This window comes from Papaver somniferum, unplaced genomic scaffold (assembly GCF_003573695.1).
Source record: "Papaver somniferum cultivar HN1 unplaced genomic scaffold, ASM357369v1 unplaced-scaffold_0, whole genome shotgun sequence".
Lineage (NCBI taxonomy): Eukaryota > Viridiplantae > Streptophyta > Magnoliopsida > Ranunculales > Papaveraceae > Papaver > Papaver somniferum.
In genome coordinates this window covers 1,001,425-1,018,873 of record NW_020618823.1, presented here as the reverse complement: position 1 = coordinate 1,018,873, position 17,449 = coordinate 1,001,425, and the positions used below count along the sequence as shown (strand labels likewise).

The following is a 17,449-nucleotide window of genomic DNA, read 5'->3' as shown; positions in this document are numbered from 1 at the left end:
CAAAATTATACATCTCATTCCAAATTCTTGATTCATTTGTAATGATGTACATTTAGATGTAACACTTTACTTTTATAATGATTAATACTTTAACCTATTGAAATGAGGAAGATAAATTCTGGGCAAATTAAGTGTTCTTTATATAACGTTTGGTTGGATTAATCAATAATACATACAGGTCCTTTATGAGTGGAAGGCTTATAATTTATATTCTAAAAAGTTTAACCATTATCCCAAACCTTGGGTAACAAGCTAACATCCTACTGGAATAAATAAAATTTGATTTGAACAGAGCGCAAATGTATGCAACAGTCATCAATCATTATGGCTTGCACATTGTACTTAGTTGTACACTATCATTTTTTTCTTCTTCATGGTTTTAATGCTAGAAAGTAAGTGATTGAGTTCGCATCACGGTATCACTTTTACGGATTTGATATGGAACGGCACTCGCATCGCACGTGTGTCTTAGCTAGTGCATTCTGGAAAAAAAAAGAAGAAAAAAATCGTGGTTTATGTGACGCCCCAATTACTAAACCTGCTCAACTAACAGTATTACAACCTAACTGAAGGATCAATTCCATATTGACGATCTTAAGAATCTTAATTGCATAGAGTTAACTTAAACCAAACTTAACCCAACGCTCTGATGTTAATGAAGGAAGAACACTCAAATGATATTAATATATTAGTGTGTTGTTTTACAATAAATGAAGAGTACACATACTAAAAAGATACATAAATGTAACACAATTTCGGTAACGCTTTAAACTATGAAAATGGATATCTTCACCTGCATCATTTCTTCTGGTAACTGAAACTGAAGTGGGAACAAGTGAGCACATCATCCCAAAAGGGTGCTCAATGAAAACACATAACTCTCGAGTAATCACTAACATGTTTCACAGTTCTAAAAGAAAATAACGTGAAAGAAATAAGAATAAACTAATCATTCAGCTATTCATGCATCATGAAGCAAGTGTCACTCTAACCTCGCCAAACTCATTGGAGAAGACGACGCGAGGGCCACCCTAATCAATAATAATAACATCGTCCACACAAAGTGCTCATACAAACCATGATTCAGAATATTACTATCAATATCAGAAAGTTAGTCGAACAAGTATAATATGCACACGATTGATTTCCCCAAAATAAAATAGTATATATAATAACGAAACGGAGAAGAAGCCGCCCTACTAGGTAATATTATAACTGGGAAGAAACCGCCCTACTATATATTATTTATATACTATCGAAACGGGGAAGAAGCCGCCCTACTATATATTATTTATATACTATCGAAACGGGGAAGAAGCCGCTCTACTAAATAATATTATAACGGGGAAGAAGTCGTCATACTTAACTTAGCAAAGAGCCGTGGGGAATCACAAACACTCCTTGCGGGGAAATCATACAACGCATATTACACGCACATCAAGACACATACAAGAATTTACATAGATAGTAAAACACACAAATATGCCAAAAGTAATAAAGACTCATCATGCTCGCAATAGAAAGAATGCTCAATGATTACAAGAAGGTTACAGAGTTCCCACCTGATTTGATGACAAGCCATGCGTACCTCGAGATCCATGATCCACTGGTTCATCCTTTCAATCGATCCTTGTTAATAAAGAGTAACTGTTAATCACACAAGCACACTAAGAAATTAGTCAAAAGGCTCATACAAGGTTCACAACGAGTTTATCTAATGGTTTTAACCCATTTATAGTTCTACACCTTTTCCTTTTCTACCTTTAGCACTTCTAAGGGTTTACTAATCCAATTAGGTTGATTTTAAAGTCCATTAGATATGTCTTAAGAATAACTACAACTCTGTAGAAGTAACCAAAGTTCAATTCAGACCACAAGGGTCTAACCCATGTTCATTAAGAAAATTAACTCTAAGACCAAGTCCACTAACAAGCCCATTAACTAAGGTCCAGTCCATCTGAGTCAACCAACAGTCTCTAACGGTCATAGGTCAACTAACAGTCAACGTCTAAGTCCAAGTCAAAGTCAATCATACAATCAAGGTCAACTGGTCAGGTCTCTGAGTCAAAACGGTCAAAAGAAACAACTCAGTCAATTAGACTGATTCAGGTGAGTCGACTCAGTCTGATGTCTGAGTCAATCTAGGTCAGATTCAGTCACGCATCAGACTGGTAGAAAGGGTGCTGGCCTGAGCCATTGCACAGGACAAAGATCTTAATACACTATCATGGTGCAACACAACAGACTAGAACCCAAAATGCATTTCTAACTTCAATTTCAAACTCTACAGCTTAAACAAAACTACTCTCATCTCTCAATCTTGATTCTCATTCAAGACTTCATCAAATACATGCATTCCGAACTACATTTCTTTCAACTTCATCAAATCAGTCTCAACAATCACCACCTTAGTGATACCACCAACCTCTACTTCATTTGCAACTTCCCTATTATTCAAATCTAAACTAAACCACCACTATAGCCACATTCTAAACACGTCTTAAACTCAGACTCATTCGCATACATATGACCACTTCTATAATTCCTTACAACTCCATTCACATACTCACTATCATCTCCTTATAATTTACATTTCCACCTGCAATCATTCCAGCAACAACACTATTCACTTCATCTCAACAGCCTTGTATAGTATTCATGTACCAGCCTTACCACATGGAATTATAGTTCTAGGCAATCAACGTTTCTTTAATCTCTTCCCTGCCCTGTATCAATCGAACGCAATTGAAATCTCATCATTCATAGCACAGCCACAGTTCTTCCAACACCACCATCTACATAATTGCAACACCATTCAGCCCATCTTCTTTCAGTCACAACAACTATGTCTTCACCATGACAGCATCATCATCCATTGCAGAACCAAACATCCACATCACTGCCAGCAATACAGTCCTCCCATAACAACACATACCTCATCTTCATTAACTCTATCAACATCACCCTTTAGCTTCCCAATGTAACATTGTTTCTCCCTTTATGCTTAAATAACAAAAGTCCACGTTTGTAACTCCATATCTCTCAACCCTAAACTTGTAATTATCAGTTACAAGCCTCCACCACTTAAATCTCGAATTACAGCTGCAATCCCAACAATCCTAGCATACTTTTAAACTTCAATCCACTCAAACCTAAACAACAACACCATCTTCCTTTACTCAATCCCAGTTCATTCATCCAGTCCCAGCAACTTCAACTTCTTTAAATCACTACCCTGGCTTTACTCACTCTCAATTCAAAAACATCAACAAATACTCTCTTTCACCTCCATCTACTGGTCACAGAAACCTAATTCTAAATCACCAACAACAATTCCAAACTCACCAATCATCTTCTTCATCTGCAGTTCCCAATTCAAACACCTTAATTTGCAAGAACCCTAATTTCCAATTTGGGGAAGAACAAGGGAAAACCCTAATTTCGATTCCAATACAGAAATTCTAACTCCTTAATCAAAACCTCAATTAAGAGTAAACCCAATCTATAATCAATCAAATCATAACACTTTCATAAAGCAATAACGATAAATAAGAAACCCTAAATTAAATCCGTGTTTACCTTTTCAAATCGATTCATCATCAGAACAGCATCAACTAGTCAATCCAATAACAACCCCTCGATTCTTTATCAATCAACAACACTATCTCACCATCAGTTCTTCACAAACCCAAACTTCAGTTGACAGAAGCAACCCCATCTTCTCCTTCCCGTGTTCAAGCAACCAAAGAAACATCACCTACATCTTCGATTATACAAACTATCAAATCTCTGTAGATCACTAACACTAAATCTAAGCTCGATTCACCAAATCTGAGCCCGACAGAGAGGAGAAGAGGAACAGAAGAAAGAGAAGAAGAAAGAACGAATGAGCTTATCTGCTCGATCTGGGTTGATAAGACCAAAGAAAATTATTAAGGCGCCCAGAAAATGGATAAGGGCAGCCAGGTTGGCTAATTCGCAAACCACACGATTCCGATGATATTTTCTTCGTCCGGTGTCCGAATGACACGTTCGAGTAGCCCATCTCGCATAACTTTTCAAGACCTATCTAGTGATACTAATTTCGTATCTAGATCGTTGTTAGACTAATTTCTATTAATTAAAATCTACTTTAATTAATCGAGTCATTAGCAGCTGATTCGTCTCTTGATCATCTCTTGACTGGTCAAATATCGTTGACGAGTTTGATGGTCCTTACAGTTTAACGCCCCATAATTCCATAAACATCATGTGACATCATCAGATTAAGTATTGATAGCTAATGAGTTAGTACATTTTGGTAGGAAAACATATTTTTATTATACGATGTAAGCGCTCAGCTTTTTCCATAAAAGAGTCCAATTAGAAAATGACAAGTAATTTAGATCAAATTATAATATATGTATGACTAGTTAGAGTAACTAAAAATACATTACCACAACTTAGATCCCATACATACTGTTAGAGCATAGCTCGGCTGAACCCACCAAGTGTTGGTATGTCAATTTTGGTTGTCATATATTAGTATTAAAACTCATCTAGAGTCGACTACGTTTAGGTTAGACTAGAAAGTCTAGGGATGTTGATACATACAAGTATTACTCTGAAGACATCATCATTCCACTTGAGTTAGTAATATTGACTTGATCTTGTTTCCATTCCTAAAGTATCTTTCAAGTCATGTTATATTGAAAAACGTAACATGTGAAGCTGTATATATTTGTATATAATACTCTAGTGATTAGACCTGGTCATAGCATTATGATTAAAGTATCAAAGAAACATATTACGAAGTATAAATGCTTACTTTTTGGAACTTCCTAAAAACGACATCGACATAATGTGTGAATTTTTAGTCTTGTTCTTTATTGAATATCTTATGAAGGGGTATTGCAATTGAAAACATAGGAAAAGCCAATGATATGGTAGGATGGATAGCACTGTAGACGGGGAAAATTAGTGAAGGGGTACACGGGGAAAATTAGTGAGGGAAACTTAGGCGCAGGCCCAAAAAAAATAATATTCTCATTGTCAGGACCACAATTAATTTTAGGTACTGTGACACTCATAATTATCTGAAATTATTAAAAATGTCTGCATGACGGTTTATGCATCCGCATGACGGGTTATGCATCAGGGGTATAATTGACAACGCAACTTGGATATAACATATTTAAAAATCCGGGCCTTGGAATTTTACAAATTTTATATCGTTGGAAATCTTTTTAAGAGAGCTACACAACGAGTACAAACAACAATATTAAAAAGAAATCACGGAAAAATCGGAGGTGATCATCATTTTAGGAAAAAATTTCGAAAACTTGATACATAACCATTATGCAACCACCAAAACAGATGCATAACACATTCTGCAGATGCATAACGAATTATGCAACCCTTTTCTCGACTGCATAACAAATTATGCACCTGCATAAAAAAGTTATGCATCCATAACAAGTTATGTAGCCATTGTTTTGGTTGATTTTAGTGCGTACATAAAAATTTGATGCATAATGCATTATGCAAACATATTTTCGGATGCATAACAGGTTATGCATCGATTTTCTCGATACATAAAAGATTGTGCAACAAATTTCTCGATGCATAATGCATTATGCAGCCATATTTTCGGATGCATAACATGTTATGCAGATATTATTGTAGATGCATGACAAGTTATGCAGTCTTTGTTTTTATTGGTTTCAATAGTGACGAAAAAGTTGATGCATACCGTGCTATGCAACCATTTTCTAAACTGCATATCAAGTTATGCAACAAATTTTGTAGATGCAACAGGTTATGCAACCAATTCCATAACTGCATAACAGATTATTCAACTATACGAATACAAAATACTTTCCTAATGTAAAAAAAATTCGAATATCCTTGCAAATTCCATTACAACCAGTTTCATTGCAAACCACCAAATCCACTACTGCGTCACACAACAACTCAGCAACACCACACACCCATTCTCTACAGCTGCAATGTAACTTCCTTCAACTTCTATTTACCTATAACCACAAATACTACCTGCAATTTTCTATCACAAACACATTACCGCAATCTGACCCATAAACCACTATTTGAATTGCAGCATACAAACCCTACACCTGCAGACCTGCTATGTCTTGCAACACTAACTTTTTCTCAGCTCAATTCTTCACTTCCATCTTCTTGACCTAGCCATTGCAGCACCAGCACCATTACAATCTCAGTCCTTCACTAGCTCAAGTCACTGTATCATTTCGCAGAACAAACACCTGCGAGTCAGGTACAACAGCCTCATATATTCCCTTCAATCCTAACCTGCAATTCCAACTTAACTTCAATATTGTCAGTTCCATAATCACCTTCTTTAGTATCAGCTAACTGACCCAGCAACAACAAATATCAGTTCTACCAGAACCAACTGCAAAACCTAGACATAAATCTAACCATTATCACTGCACCTGCCTAGAACCAATTCATATTTACATTTATTGAATATATAATCTCATTTTCTTAATAGGACAACTCATATTTCAGGTTTCACAATCATCTCCGTTGGGACAGTGCCCCTTGATATCTTACTACTTCTGTGCCGAACTCCACTGGCAATTAAATACTAAGAAGAAGAAGAAAGGAAACTCAAACTCACAATGATCTCAGTTCAGCGAGTACTCCAATGTCACCACTTAATGTACCTTTGAGGTTCATGTTGGATAATCCCCTGAAAGATCAAAATAAAACAAAGACATGAGGGTTATTAAGTTATAAGAAGAGGACTAAGAACAAAAAAAAACAGTTTATGCTGCCACTGTGACTGAGAAAAACTAAGGAATCTCACAGTGAAGTAACCCTTGCACCAGTGCAGCCAACGCCATCCCACTGATCACCACAAGGATCATCTGTGTTCCAATTTGGTGGTGAGTTTTCCCAGTTCTCCTTTAAAGATCAGAGCACCGCAATTGCAGTCCAACACATTTTCGAGTGACTAAAAAAAAAACCATATATGCGGAGGAGGCAAGTGGGATTTATAGAGACGGTAAATATTAGCTGGGAACTGAACCTTCGACAAACATTACACTACGATGTACATAAATTGCAAATACAGGCATATTAGCGTACCTGGACGGGGTGCAGCTCAATTTTATTTCACCAATTCAACTGCAACTATCAGCTCAACCATTCGCCATCTCTGCTGCACTGTCACCAGCCAACATCCACTCAACAACACCAGGACAACCACACATCTCAGCATATTCTCATCTTGATCTAATTTTCTTTATTGTTCGATTTCAAATTAATTCCACGCTTAGTAAACCCTAAATCCCATGAATGGAATCGTACCCAAGATTTATCTCTTCCCAATTGCTCAAGAACTGGTAATTGCAGCAGAAACCCAATAACAAATTATAGGAATTTAATTTGATTGCGGCAAATGATACAGACTGCAGTTTATTCGAACTAGCTCAATGAATCTGAAGGAAATTAAATGAAAATTAATAAATAAGAATAAGAATTAGGGTTTTGGCGGAGTGAATCGATCTAATTACCAGGGCTCGATGTAAAAACAATTTTGTTGAAGACCTGCAATTCCTTCATTAACCATTACTCTTCGTCTTCAATTCCGTCTCCAATTATTTTCCTCTGAGATGTAAACGGTGGCGACGATGACAACGATGAAAATGGAGATCTTTGTATGTATGTGCTTCAAGAGAAGATTGAATAACAATGGCTTTTTAATTTTGAAGGAAATTTTCTCATTAAGTTAGTTCGGAAAGAAGAAAAACAATTTCTCAAAATTATGGGCATGTCCATAATCCTATCACTCAGAATGGGTGCGCCCCCGAGGATTTCTGGGGGTGGGTTTTACAGTAGGAAAAATCTGAAAAATGGGTTTGTCTTTAATTTTCACAATTAGTGAAGGGGTACACTGATGGCTCAAATGGCGTCGATCAGGCCCAGTATATAATAAAAACAAATATAAAACAAGCTGGGCCGTTAAACTTCAAGCTAAAAGCAAATTAAAATATTTCAGTTTCAAGCGTTAAATGTTAGAAAAGAACGATTTTCAGGGACCATGGTTTTTTTTGGGGGACCATGGTCCTATTAGGCCCCCTACCCTACAATGTTAAGGGATGTCCTAAAATCAGATGAGATTACTAATTTGACTCTTACCCTAATTAAATTAACCCTAACCTAATAACTACATCTAACTTAATCAAAAAGAAAAACCTAAATATAATCCTATTCTAACCTAGCCGCAAAAAAAAAAGTTTTGAGGAACTGTTCTCCTCTTCTTCTTTCCTCTTCCCCCATTTCAACATCAAGCCAATGCACAGGAAATTAATCAACTATAAGAATGGTTCTTCGAAAGAAAACCAATAGACTCTCAGGAACAGGTCCCCCATTAGGACATCTAGCAAATCATCCAAGTGATTTTGAGATTCATAAAGAAGTGGAAGAGCCAAGTGAATCCATAATCCAATATAATAGACGCAGTAAGAAGCCTGATTCTGCCATGGGACCGATTCGCAGGTATTTTCCAACAAACCCATACTTTTAATTTGATTTTGATTCGTTTAATTGAATACTAATCATCAAAATAGTGTTCGAATGGGAGTTACAGTGCGATGTTCCGTTAGGATGAATTTCTATAAAACCCTAGTTTGTTAACCGAACTTCCTGAAAGGAAGAACACGAAGAACAGTTCGGTTTTATAGGATTCAAAACCGGGTCACTGAACTGCCAGTTCGGTTAGTTCGCAAAAAAACCTAAAACTTTTTCTAACCTAACTTCACCAGTTTTGCAACAATTTTTTTTCCACTTGTAACCGAACTGTGCAATTTTGCCCGCTATTTTGAGTTTTTGTGTAACCGAACTAAGCTATCTTTTTCGGTTGGTTCGCATAATATTCTAGAACTATTTAGTAACCGAACTTTACCAAAAAAAACAAATTTCAATATAACCGAACTATGCTATTTTTCCCTATATGTTGAGTTTCGATTTAACCGAACTTGTCCAACTATGTTGTGTTGCATACATGTGGAGTTCGGTTTATTCGCAAAAAACCTTGACAAACCGAACTCTTCACTATTAGTTACCAATGTTGAGTTCGGTTTATTCGCAAAAAACCTTGACAAACCGAACTCTTCAGTATTTTCACACATGTGGAGTTCGGTTTGATCGCAAAAAACCTTGATAAACCGAACTCTTTACTATTAGTGACCAATGTTGAGTTCAGTTTATTCGCAAAAATCCTTGACAAACCGAACTCTTCAGTATTTGCACACATGTAGAGTTCGGTGTGTTCGCAAAAAACCTATTCAAACCGAATCTTATGCTGAGAACCCTTATGTTGCATCTGATTTAATCAATCATTTATCGGTTAAGCTAATATATTTTGTTTTCTTGATTAGAGGAAAACAACCTTTACTGGAAGATCTGAGAACTGCCACGCCTCGAGGCAAAGTACATTGTGGTGCCGGTAAGCGTTGAACCAAAAATGCTAAGTATGGAGGTGGGTCATTACCGGGTGTGGTCATCCAAGATGGTGTCAATAGAGATAATGTTGACAACATAAGACAACAAGTTAATGAAGAGATTGTGGAAGAGATGGGCAGTCAAGAACATAATCAAGGTGGAGAAGATGAACTAGCTCAAGGAGGAGGAAATGAGGGTGGAGATGATGAGGGTGAAAAAGATGAGGAAGACGGAGACAAAGATGGAGATAAGGATGATGATGGATCAGAGGAGGACTCGGATGAAGAGGAACAAGCAGACATATTGGTAAAGAGACCTAGAAAGACGCCTAAAAAGCCTTGTGCTAGATATTCATACATTCCTCATAAGGATTTGTGTTTGTCGCCAAAGAATCCAACATATCGTACTCTAAGAGATGGCGGGGAGGTATTGATGGGCTACAAAAACTCATGGGTTACCAAGATCTTTGCGACAAAGGTATGGTTCAATCTTAACCTTCAAGATTTAGATTTCTCAGTCATTTTATTATATTTTGACATCTATTGTTCTTTTCCATATATATTAGTATATAAGATACGATGTTGTTTTTTTAGGATCATAAAAATGATGTTCGTGTTTTGAAACGTCAAAAGAACAAGGTATGAAATATAGAAAATGAGTGTGATGAGGTACGCTTGGCGGTATTTGATTGTGTACTATGGAACGGGATACAACATGCGCACCAAAAATTTGATGTTGTCACTGTTACTGCATTTGCCGAGAGGGCTTATCCAGAAACGGATACCTTTCATCTACCTTTTGGTGGTGATCCGATTCTACCAAACTTGTCGCTTGATTCCCAAAGTGTTTATAGTTGTTGGTAAAAGCATAAACGAAGCGCTCTTTGTGCGGTTCCAACCATTGCTCCACCACATACGTTATTATATCCTCCGGATATTCGGGGCTAGAACAATGTTCTGTAAATTCGGCAAGATTTAGATAATACTATTCTTCGGTGAGAGACCAAGTCAATGCCTCACATTCCCCGGAGAAGGCAACCTATTTAGCGTGATTTATGGCGTATTGTTTATCGAATTCCTCTTTTGCATCCGCTTGTTCATCTTCCGGTAGCTTACTTATCTCTTCCAATCCTTTCCTCTTAGGTGGACAAATTTGAGGCTTGCACCTATTCATCACATTGCACCATATATGAAATGTACAAAGCATATTATGCGCTAATGGGAAGACTTTCTCTATTGCGTTCATCAATGCTACGTCATTGTCCGTCACGATAACCCCTGGGATCTCATCATCTTGGTAGATCGCCTTCACTTGTTGTAGCGCCCAAGTGTAACTTGGTTCTTGCTCGTCTTTTAGAAAACAAAAAGCAACGGTAAACGGTGACTTCGTCGACGTACGACCAACAATGTTCAATAATGGCATCTCGTATTTGTTTGTCTTGTAAGTGCAATCCATTATAAGAACTTCTTGGAATGATTGAGCCAATTGAACACTCTTCGAATGGGCAATGAAGAGATGAGTTATTTCTTCTTCCGGGCCTACCTTATTTTGAACCGCGTAGCCTTTCTCTTGAGACAAAAAAAATAATTTTTGCATTACTTTTCTATCCTTCCATTCATTCCTTTTAATCGTCTCAATTGCATTGTAAATGGTGTACAAAGATGATACGTTACCCGGGTTATCTTGCTTTAATAAGCGAAGCATTGTGGAAGGTGGAATACACAATTTCCTATACTCGGCTATTTTTTCCATTTCTCGAGGAGTGAGCCTTGTGGCCATTGCATGCCCTTCAAGATCATCCGGACGAGGGTGGTTATGACGACCTACCACCTTATCCATAGCTAGAAACCATTTCGTCGTTAATTTGCTCTTGCTAAATACTAGCTTGAACGGAAATTTGATTTTCTTTGAGCACGTTGTGTTCTTCCTCGTCGTCTTTCCTTTATACTCATAACCCTTCCTCTTGTGACTAACATCGGGATCTCCACTTCTCTCACAAACCATTTCAAAACGAGTGTTGCTTTCTTTTCCATTCAAAACCAAGACGCAATTGACTCTCTTGGCATGTTCTCTAGCCCAATTCTTCGCACCAAATACCAACTCATTCGCATAGTGAGTAGATGTATCTTCGAACAACATACCAATCGGAGAAGGTTGATCATGCATTGGTATAGGTTGGGATTCCATCTACAAGAAATGTAACAACATCAATGCAATCACAAATAAGTTCGGTCACATAATAATTTTATCGGGAAAACCGAACTCATTGTTCGGTTGGTTAAGCAAGTTGCAAAGCAACCGAAATAAAAGGAACAAAGTTCGATAACATGTGAATTTTATCGCAACAGGAACAGAGTTCGGTTACTTTGTATTTTATGTAGATAACCGAACTAGACACTGGAACTTCATATTTTTTTTGTTTGTTAAGTTCGGTTGGTTATGCTGTTAGGTTCAAGTTTGCGAAACAACCGAACTTATTAAACAAAGTTCGGTTAGATAGTTGGTACATGCAGTTTGCGAACCAAACGAACTGTATACACTTAGTTAAACTTTATTTTTACGTAAAGTTCGGTTAGTTGCGAACCATCCGAACATAACACTGCATCTCAGAACTTCCATCAATATGGAGTTCGGTAACCTGCGTGTTTGGATAAAGTAACCGAACTACATCTTCAAATGAGTTCGGTTACTTATTCATCTCACAATACAACCGAACTACACCTTCAGAACAGTTCGGTTACATGTTCTTCATATAATGTAACCGAACTGTGCAAAATCCAGTTCAAAAATTTACATTTTTGGGGAAGTTTTTACCAATTCAACATACATTATCTAAGTTTGGAGCATACCTGTTCACCCAAATACTCTTCCTCCGGTTGTGATTGATAAAATCCATCATTTTCATCTTGAGTTTCATTTTGGGGAAGAATACAATCACCATCTAAGAAATAAGCCAAATCCAGATCATTTTGAAGATTAACAAATATTTTAGGAGAGGATAGAGATGAAGAATCAGATGAGTTTTCATCACTTGAATACTCAAAGGGGTTGAATTGCATATTTTTTTTATTTTCCATGTTTTTCTCCTTCATCTTCTCTAACTCTACTCTCACAATAATTCTACTCAACTAATAATAAACTCATCTTTTAATTTAATCTCATTAATTGTTTTTAACTAAATTATTTCACTAATCATAACCTAAAATTAATTAAGAGGGTAGATTAGGTATTAAATAAATAACTAGATATGGGGTGACCTAGAATTACTTCTCGGTGCGTCTACGATGTGGTCGGGCCACATCATTCAAGTATGTGGCCAATCTTTAAGGGTCCTCTTAACTTGTACACCCGTATACATGTTAAGGTGCATTAAATTAACATTTTTTTGCATTGGAAACAAGATTTGTTTGTTTTATTGCAATGAAAACAACAATTCTTTGCATTGGGACATGATTTGTTGTTTTTAGTGCAAGAATTACCAATTTCTAGTAGAATAAGACAAAAAACACAATTTCCAATACCATTAAACAATTATTTATTAAACCTTAACATGTATACGGGTATACAAGTTAACAAAACCCCATCTTTAAATAGTGACACATGGTTTTTTTGTTCTCCAAAACAGTTTATAACCTAAGTTTTTGTCTTAACTTCTTATTTTTTCTCAAAAAAATAAATCACCTAACTTTTTGTCTTAACTTCCTACTTTTTCTCAAAAAGGTAAAACAATTACGAGGATTTAAAGGGACAGGTCTTTAATATAAGTACGCGTCAAAATATGAAGAGGGGTCACATACAAAATATATGTAGCCCGACAATATATGTAGCCCGACCACATCATAATCCAAGCGATTACTTCTAATGTCTTTACCCAAAATAAAATCACGGTCCCCGGAAAAATCATGGTCCCAAAAAATCGTTCTTAGAAAACTTGCATCCAATTTGGTTTTGCTCGAACTTGTGAAATTGATTTCTTAGTAAAAGAACTAAAAAATGGGAACCAGCTCGCTTAGTACTTGAGATGTACTCTATAACACTCGGGACAATCTAAAAGACTAAACCAATGCCTCCCGTAGAAATTCAAGGAAAAGCTTTCTGCAGATGGAGGAGGAATCAACATAATGTAGACAAACAGATGGAGAACACTTGGTCTTTACTACACCCTAAAGAAAACAAAGGAGAAAAGTGCATACATATGACAACCATTAAATAGAAACCCAAACTCCTAAACTTAAGTTCAGACCATAAGATATCCATCTTGTGAACTGCTACATCAATTCTCTGGCCCTTCCGGAGAAGATGACAAACTAAAACAACAAACCCAAACCCCCCTAATTACATTAAACAGCTAAAGAGGTGAGCAGTGTGATTACATTAGTTTCAATTACAGTACATATCACACACACCACTTCTAAATTCAATTGCAACCATTCATTTGTACTCCAAGATCATGTTATTCTCTGGAGCCAAACCAACACATGCTCTCATGATGTTCTCCAGCATTGCCCTCTGCTTTGACAAAGCATTCACCACTGGTGTACCTGGTGGAACCTGTAAATTTCCAGTAGAACATCAATATCCAGTTCAAATGGCATAGCATAGATAAGAACCAAGAAAGTATGATAGTACACACATTACTTGCATCACAGCATCGATGTTACTCAACTAGTGTGAACAATTACTGTTAGGCAGTACTAGGTAACTAGCATAACACTTGTATGTTGCTAGTCAATGCAATAACCAATTATGCAGGGTACAACCATCAGCAAACTTGAGCCTTTCTAACCCTACAAGCCTTACTACATAACAGATGCATTATTTTTGTACTGTTGAAGTTCAATCTCATTTGTAAAAAGTTAGATGGTTAAACTCAATTATTTCACAAACATAAAACTTAAAAAGAGTCGTAGGTGCTTACAAGAGGGGCCTTGGTGAGGTAACTAAGAATGGTAGAAACGGGATGGAAGGAGTGAAACTTCCCCTGCATAAGCAAACAAGTTCCAATTGAAAATTAGTTCAGCCAAACAAGTCCTTGAGATGACTTGAAATGTTTTTAAAAGACAAACAACAAACCTCTTTCTCAGACTTGAGTTGGATACGGGTGCTGAGTTCAGCCAGAAGAACCAGATCCAAGATAATTGGAGCAGCCAAAAGTGAATCTTCGCACGTGTTGTGCATAACAATTGTGCTTTTTCCACCCATGAATATTTCAGAGGTGTATTCATCCATTGCTCTCTTGCTATCTCCCACATATGGCACATACTATTCATTCCATATACAAACAAACAATATAAACAAGGTTAATACCATATTACTGACAAGGCATACACATCTATCTTTTCTCTACACTCGGGGATATTTAGTTTTTTACCTTAATGACAATGACATGGTCAGGATGTTCACCAGGTTCATAGAGAATACCATTGCTTGAAACCATATCATCCACAACATTACTCTTTGATATCTCTTTTGACCTAAATGTTTGTGGCGCAGACAAATTCATCCCATCATTGTTTCCCAAATGATTATAACTCACGATTGAAGTTGGCTGAATCACCAAAAAAAAAAAAAAAACGTTAATAAATCAATAATTCAATCCTAACAATAGGCGTTTATTACTAGAAATATGGGGTGCACGATGATGCTTTCACGCTAGAGACCTGAAATTCTAACTTAATGAAACTTAATCCTTTGGCTTAGAGCAGTTTAAGTTATTGGGAGTTCAAAGTTTAAGTATCAGCATCCAATACTTCATAACACTAGACCCCATGAGCCAAAAAATGGTCCCAAATGAATCCAAAGAAGACAAAAGTCTATTATATACATGAAGTTGGAATATCTTTGGGGGCCCATAAATTAAAAACCAAGTACGATAAAAGAATCCAAGTTCACAAGTTGGAATATTTTAACACCACTATAACCCAAAATCTAAATTTGTTTTTAAGTTTCAAGATATTTGATTCACTAAAAATCTACAAAACATGATGGTTAGGGACAAAAATTCTAAAGAGATTTAAAGACACAAGTTGGTACTACACTTGCCTTGATACCAGCCCCCACAAGGAAATCAACTAACACAGATTTCATCTTAGTCTGACCACTCTTGAAATCATCTCCACCAATTAAAGTATTATGCTTAATTGCCAAATCAATCAACCCTGCAAATCATTAAACAAACCCCATGTCAATAACCTCAAAACATAAACAAGTTTAGTCAGTCAGAAAGCAAAGAGATTAACCTGGAACAAATGTGTTCTGAGGGCTTCCATTGATAAATGGAATATTTTCATAGATACAAGCCAAAGCATACAAAGTTGAAGGTGATATTTCAGCTTCATTCTTTTCAACAGAAGCTAAGAGGCTTTCTTCAGTATCATTTAGACCAACAATTACATTGCTGTATCTTTCAGTGTTTGCAGTCCAAAGTACAACAACTTTGTCTACTTTGTTTGCTTCCTTAAACTCCCTAATTTAAACAAAACCCATAATTAGAACCAGACTAAACCAAATTTGTAGCTTAAAAGTTGAAATCAAATTTTAATTTGGGGTATACCTGATATCTTTGATGATTTGTTGAACTTGTTCTTTCTTGGTTCCTTTGATAATGTTATTAGCACGAGAGCCTTGATTAGCAGCAATAAAATCAGGATCATAAATTCCTGGAAGTGGAACCATTGATTCCATGTATGGTCTCAATTGTTTCTGCAAATCAATATCAAATACTCTTGCCCTGGACATAGCATCTGCTAAGTTCATGTCACTTATGTCCCATCCTCCCAACACAATATCATCTGGATTAACCTATAATTAAACCCTCAATTAAAACCCATTTCTTAAAAATCAAAACAAAACAAAATTGATGATGGGGTTTATGTAATCAAATTACCATGGGAAGTAAGCTCTTGAATGGAGCATAGATTTCTTCTCCATTAAAAGATCCAACCCTGATTGTTGAAGCTTGTGTGAGTGAACCAAAATAATTTGCTTGTTGTACTTTATCCTTAGTAGCCCAAGAGATTCCCCTATAAACAACAAGAACAAAAACAAAAAACCCAATTTTCTTAATTAGATTATGACAGTATTAATAAAAGACTAATGCAACAAAAGATCACAAAGCAAAAAAGAAAAAGATTTTGCAAAAAAGAACTTACTCTTTATTAGCAATCATACCACCAGTAAGTGTTGATCCATTGTTTCCACCCCATCCAACAAGCATAACACTATTCAACATCAAAATGACAAACAAAATCAGTAATTAAAATAACCCTTTGATTTTAAGATCAAAATATGGAGAAAAAGACATCCTCATCATCATACTAGTAAAACCCTTGATTTCAAAATATACACAAAACCAAAATCAATCAGTTGTAAAAAAAAAATTACCCAAGTTTAGGAACTTTGGTATCAGTTTTGAATTGATACTGAACAGACTTAGGCTTAACAGTCCATTGATAAGCACCATTCTTATTCTCATGGATTAGCTCAGTTGTCTCATAATTGTACACAGATTCAATCCCTTCCTCTGTATACTTGACATTTGGACTCTCTACTTTGAAATTTTCAATAAACATTTTCAAGAAAATCAAACAAGCCCCACGATCTCAAATGTAGAAGAAGAAGAAGAAGAAGATAGGAGTAACCACAGAAAAATCACTCTGAAAAATTCTCTCTTGCTTCTATCTATCCACCTCTCTGTGTTGTGTGTGATGAATCTTTCATGGTTCAGAGTTACAAATATTTATAATGAAAAAAATAAGGAGATGATGACACCTGGAGCCATATAACTGGTGTAATCAGTTTTTTTACCGAACTGTGTGGAATCTTTTTTGACATGCAAGTGAAAGCTCTGAGAGTTGAAACGGTAGCGATATTAACCACATAACCACACGTATCGATGACAAGAACTGTAACTTTTTACGTTTGTGGGGCCATTTGTGGAGGGGCTTTTACACGTGGTAAGGGTGGAAGGAGTGCCACGTAT

General features: G+C 36.3%; 1 protein-coding gene and 2 long non-coding RNA genes across 5 annotated transcripts; all 3 read right to left on the bottom strand.

Moving 5' to 3' along the window:
• Positions 1 to 666: 666 nt before the first annotated feature.
• LOC113325833 lies at positions 667 to 3,865 on the bottom strand. Its single transcript, XR_003348138.1, has 3 exons — positions 3,580 to 3,865; positions 1,563 to 1,647; positions 667 to 820 (listed from the first exon to the last, which is right to left on the bottom strand). It is a non-coding gene; the product is annotated as an uncharacterized LOC113325833 (long non-coding RNA).
• Positions 3,866 to 5,800: 1,935 nt separating this feature from the next.
• LOC113325896 lies at positions 5,801 to 7,798 on the bottom strand. 3 transcript variants are annotated; one of them, XR_003348155.1, is made up of 5 exons: positions 7,539 to 7,798; positions 7,111 to 7,463; positions 6,830 to 6,976; positions 6,641 to 6,712; positions 5,801 to 6,321 (listed from the first exon to the last, which is right to left on the bottom strand). It is a non-coding gene; the product is annotated as an uncharacterized LOC113325896 (long non-coding RNA). The 3 variants fall into 3 exon arrangements; XR_003348154.1 differs by having other exon boundaries at positions 5,801 to 6,309; XR_003348153.1 differs by having other exon boundaries at positions 5,801 to 6,712.
• A 5,761-nt stretch (positions 7,799 to 13,559) lies between these two features.
• On the bottom strand, positions 13,560 to 17,186 carry LOC113325837 (inositol-3-phosphate synthase). The gene is made up of 10 exons (XM_026573704.1): positions 16,852 to 17,186; positions 16,620 to 16,688; positions 16,355 to 16,490; positions 16,022 to 16,269; positions 15,708 to 15,934; positions 15,511 to 15,626; positions 14,840 to 15,016; positions 14,542 to 14,730; positions 14,387 to 14,449; positions 13,560 to 14,019 (listed from the first exon to the last, which is right to left on the bottom strand). The coding sequence occupies exons 1-10, from the start codon at positions 17,037 to 17,039 to the stop codon at positions 13,900 to 13,902; spliced, it is 1,533 nt and encodes a 510-aa protein (XP_026429489.1). The 5' UTR covers positions 17,040 to 17,186; the 3' UTR covers positions 13,560 to 13,899.
• Positions 17,187 to 17,449: the final 263 nt, after the last annotated feature.

Excerpts from the sequence above, each read along its gene's own strand:
- LOC113325837 (XM_026573704.1), bottom strand. The coding sequence starts at position 17,039 with ATGTTTATTGAAAATTTCAAAGTAGAGAGTCCAAATGTCAAGTATACA. Across the intron at positions 15,017-15,510 it reads TTGTGGGGGCTGGTATCAAG|CCAACTTCAATCGTGAGTTA; the intron begins GCAAGTGTAGTA and ends TTGGTGATTCAG. Across the intron at positions 14,020-14,386 it reads ACCTCACCAAGGCCCCTCTT|GTTCCACCAGGTACACCAGT; the intron begins GTAAGCACCTAC and ends GGAAATTTACAG.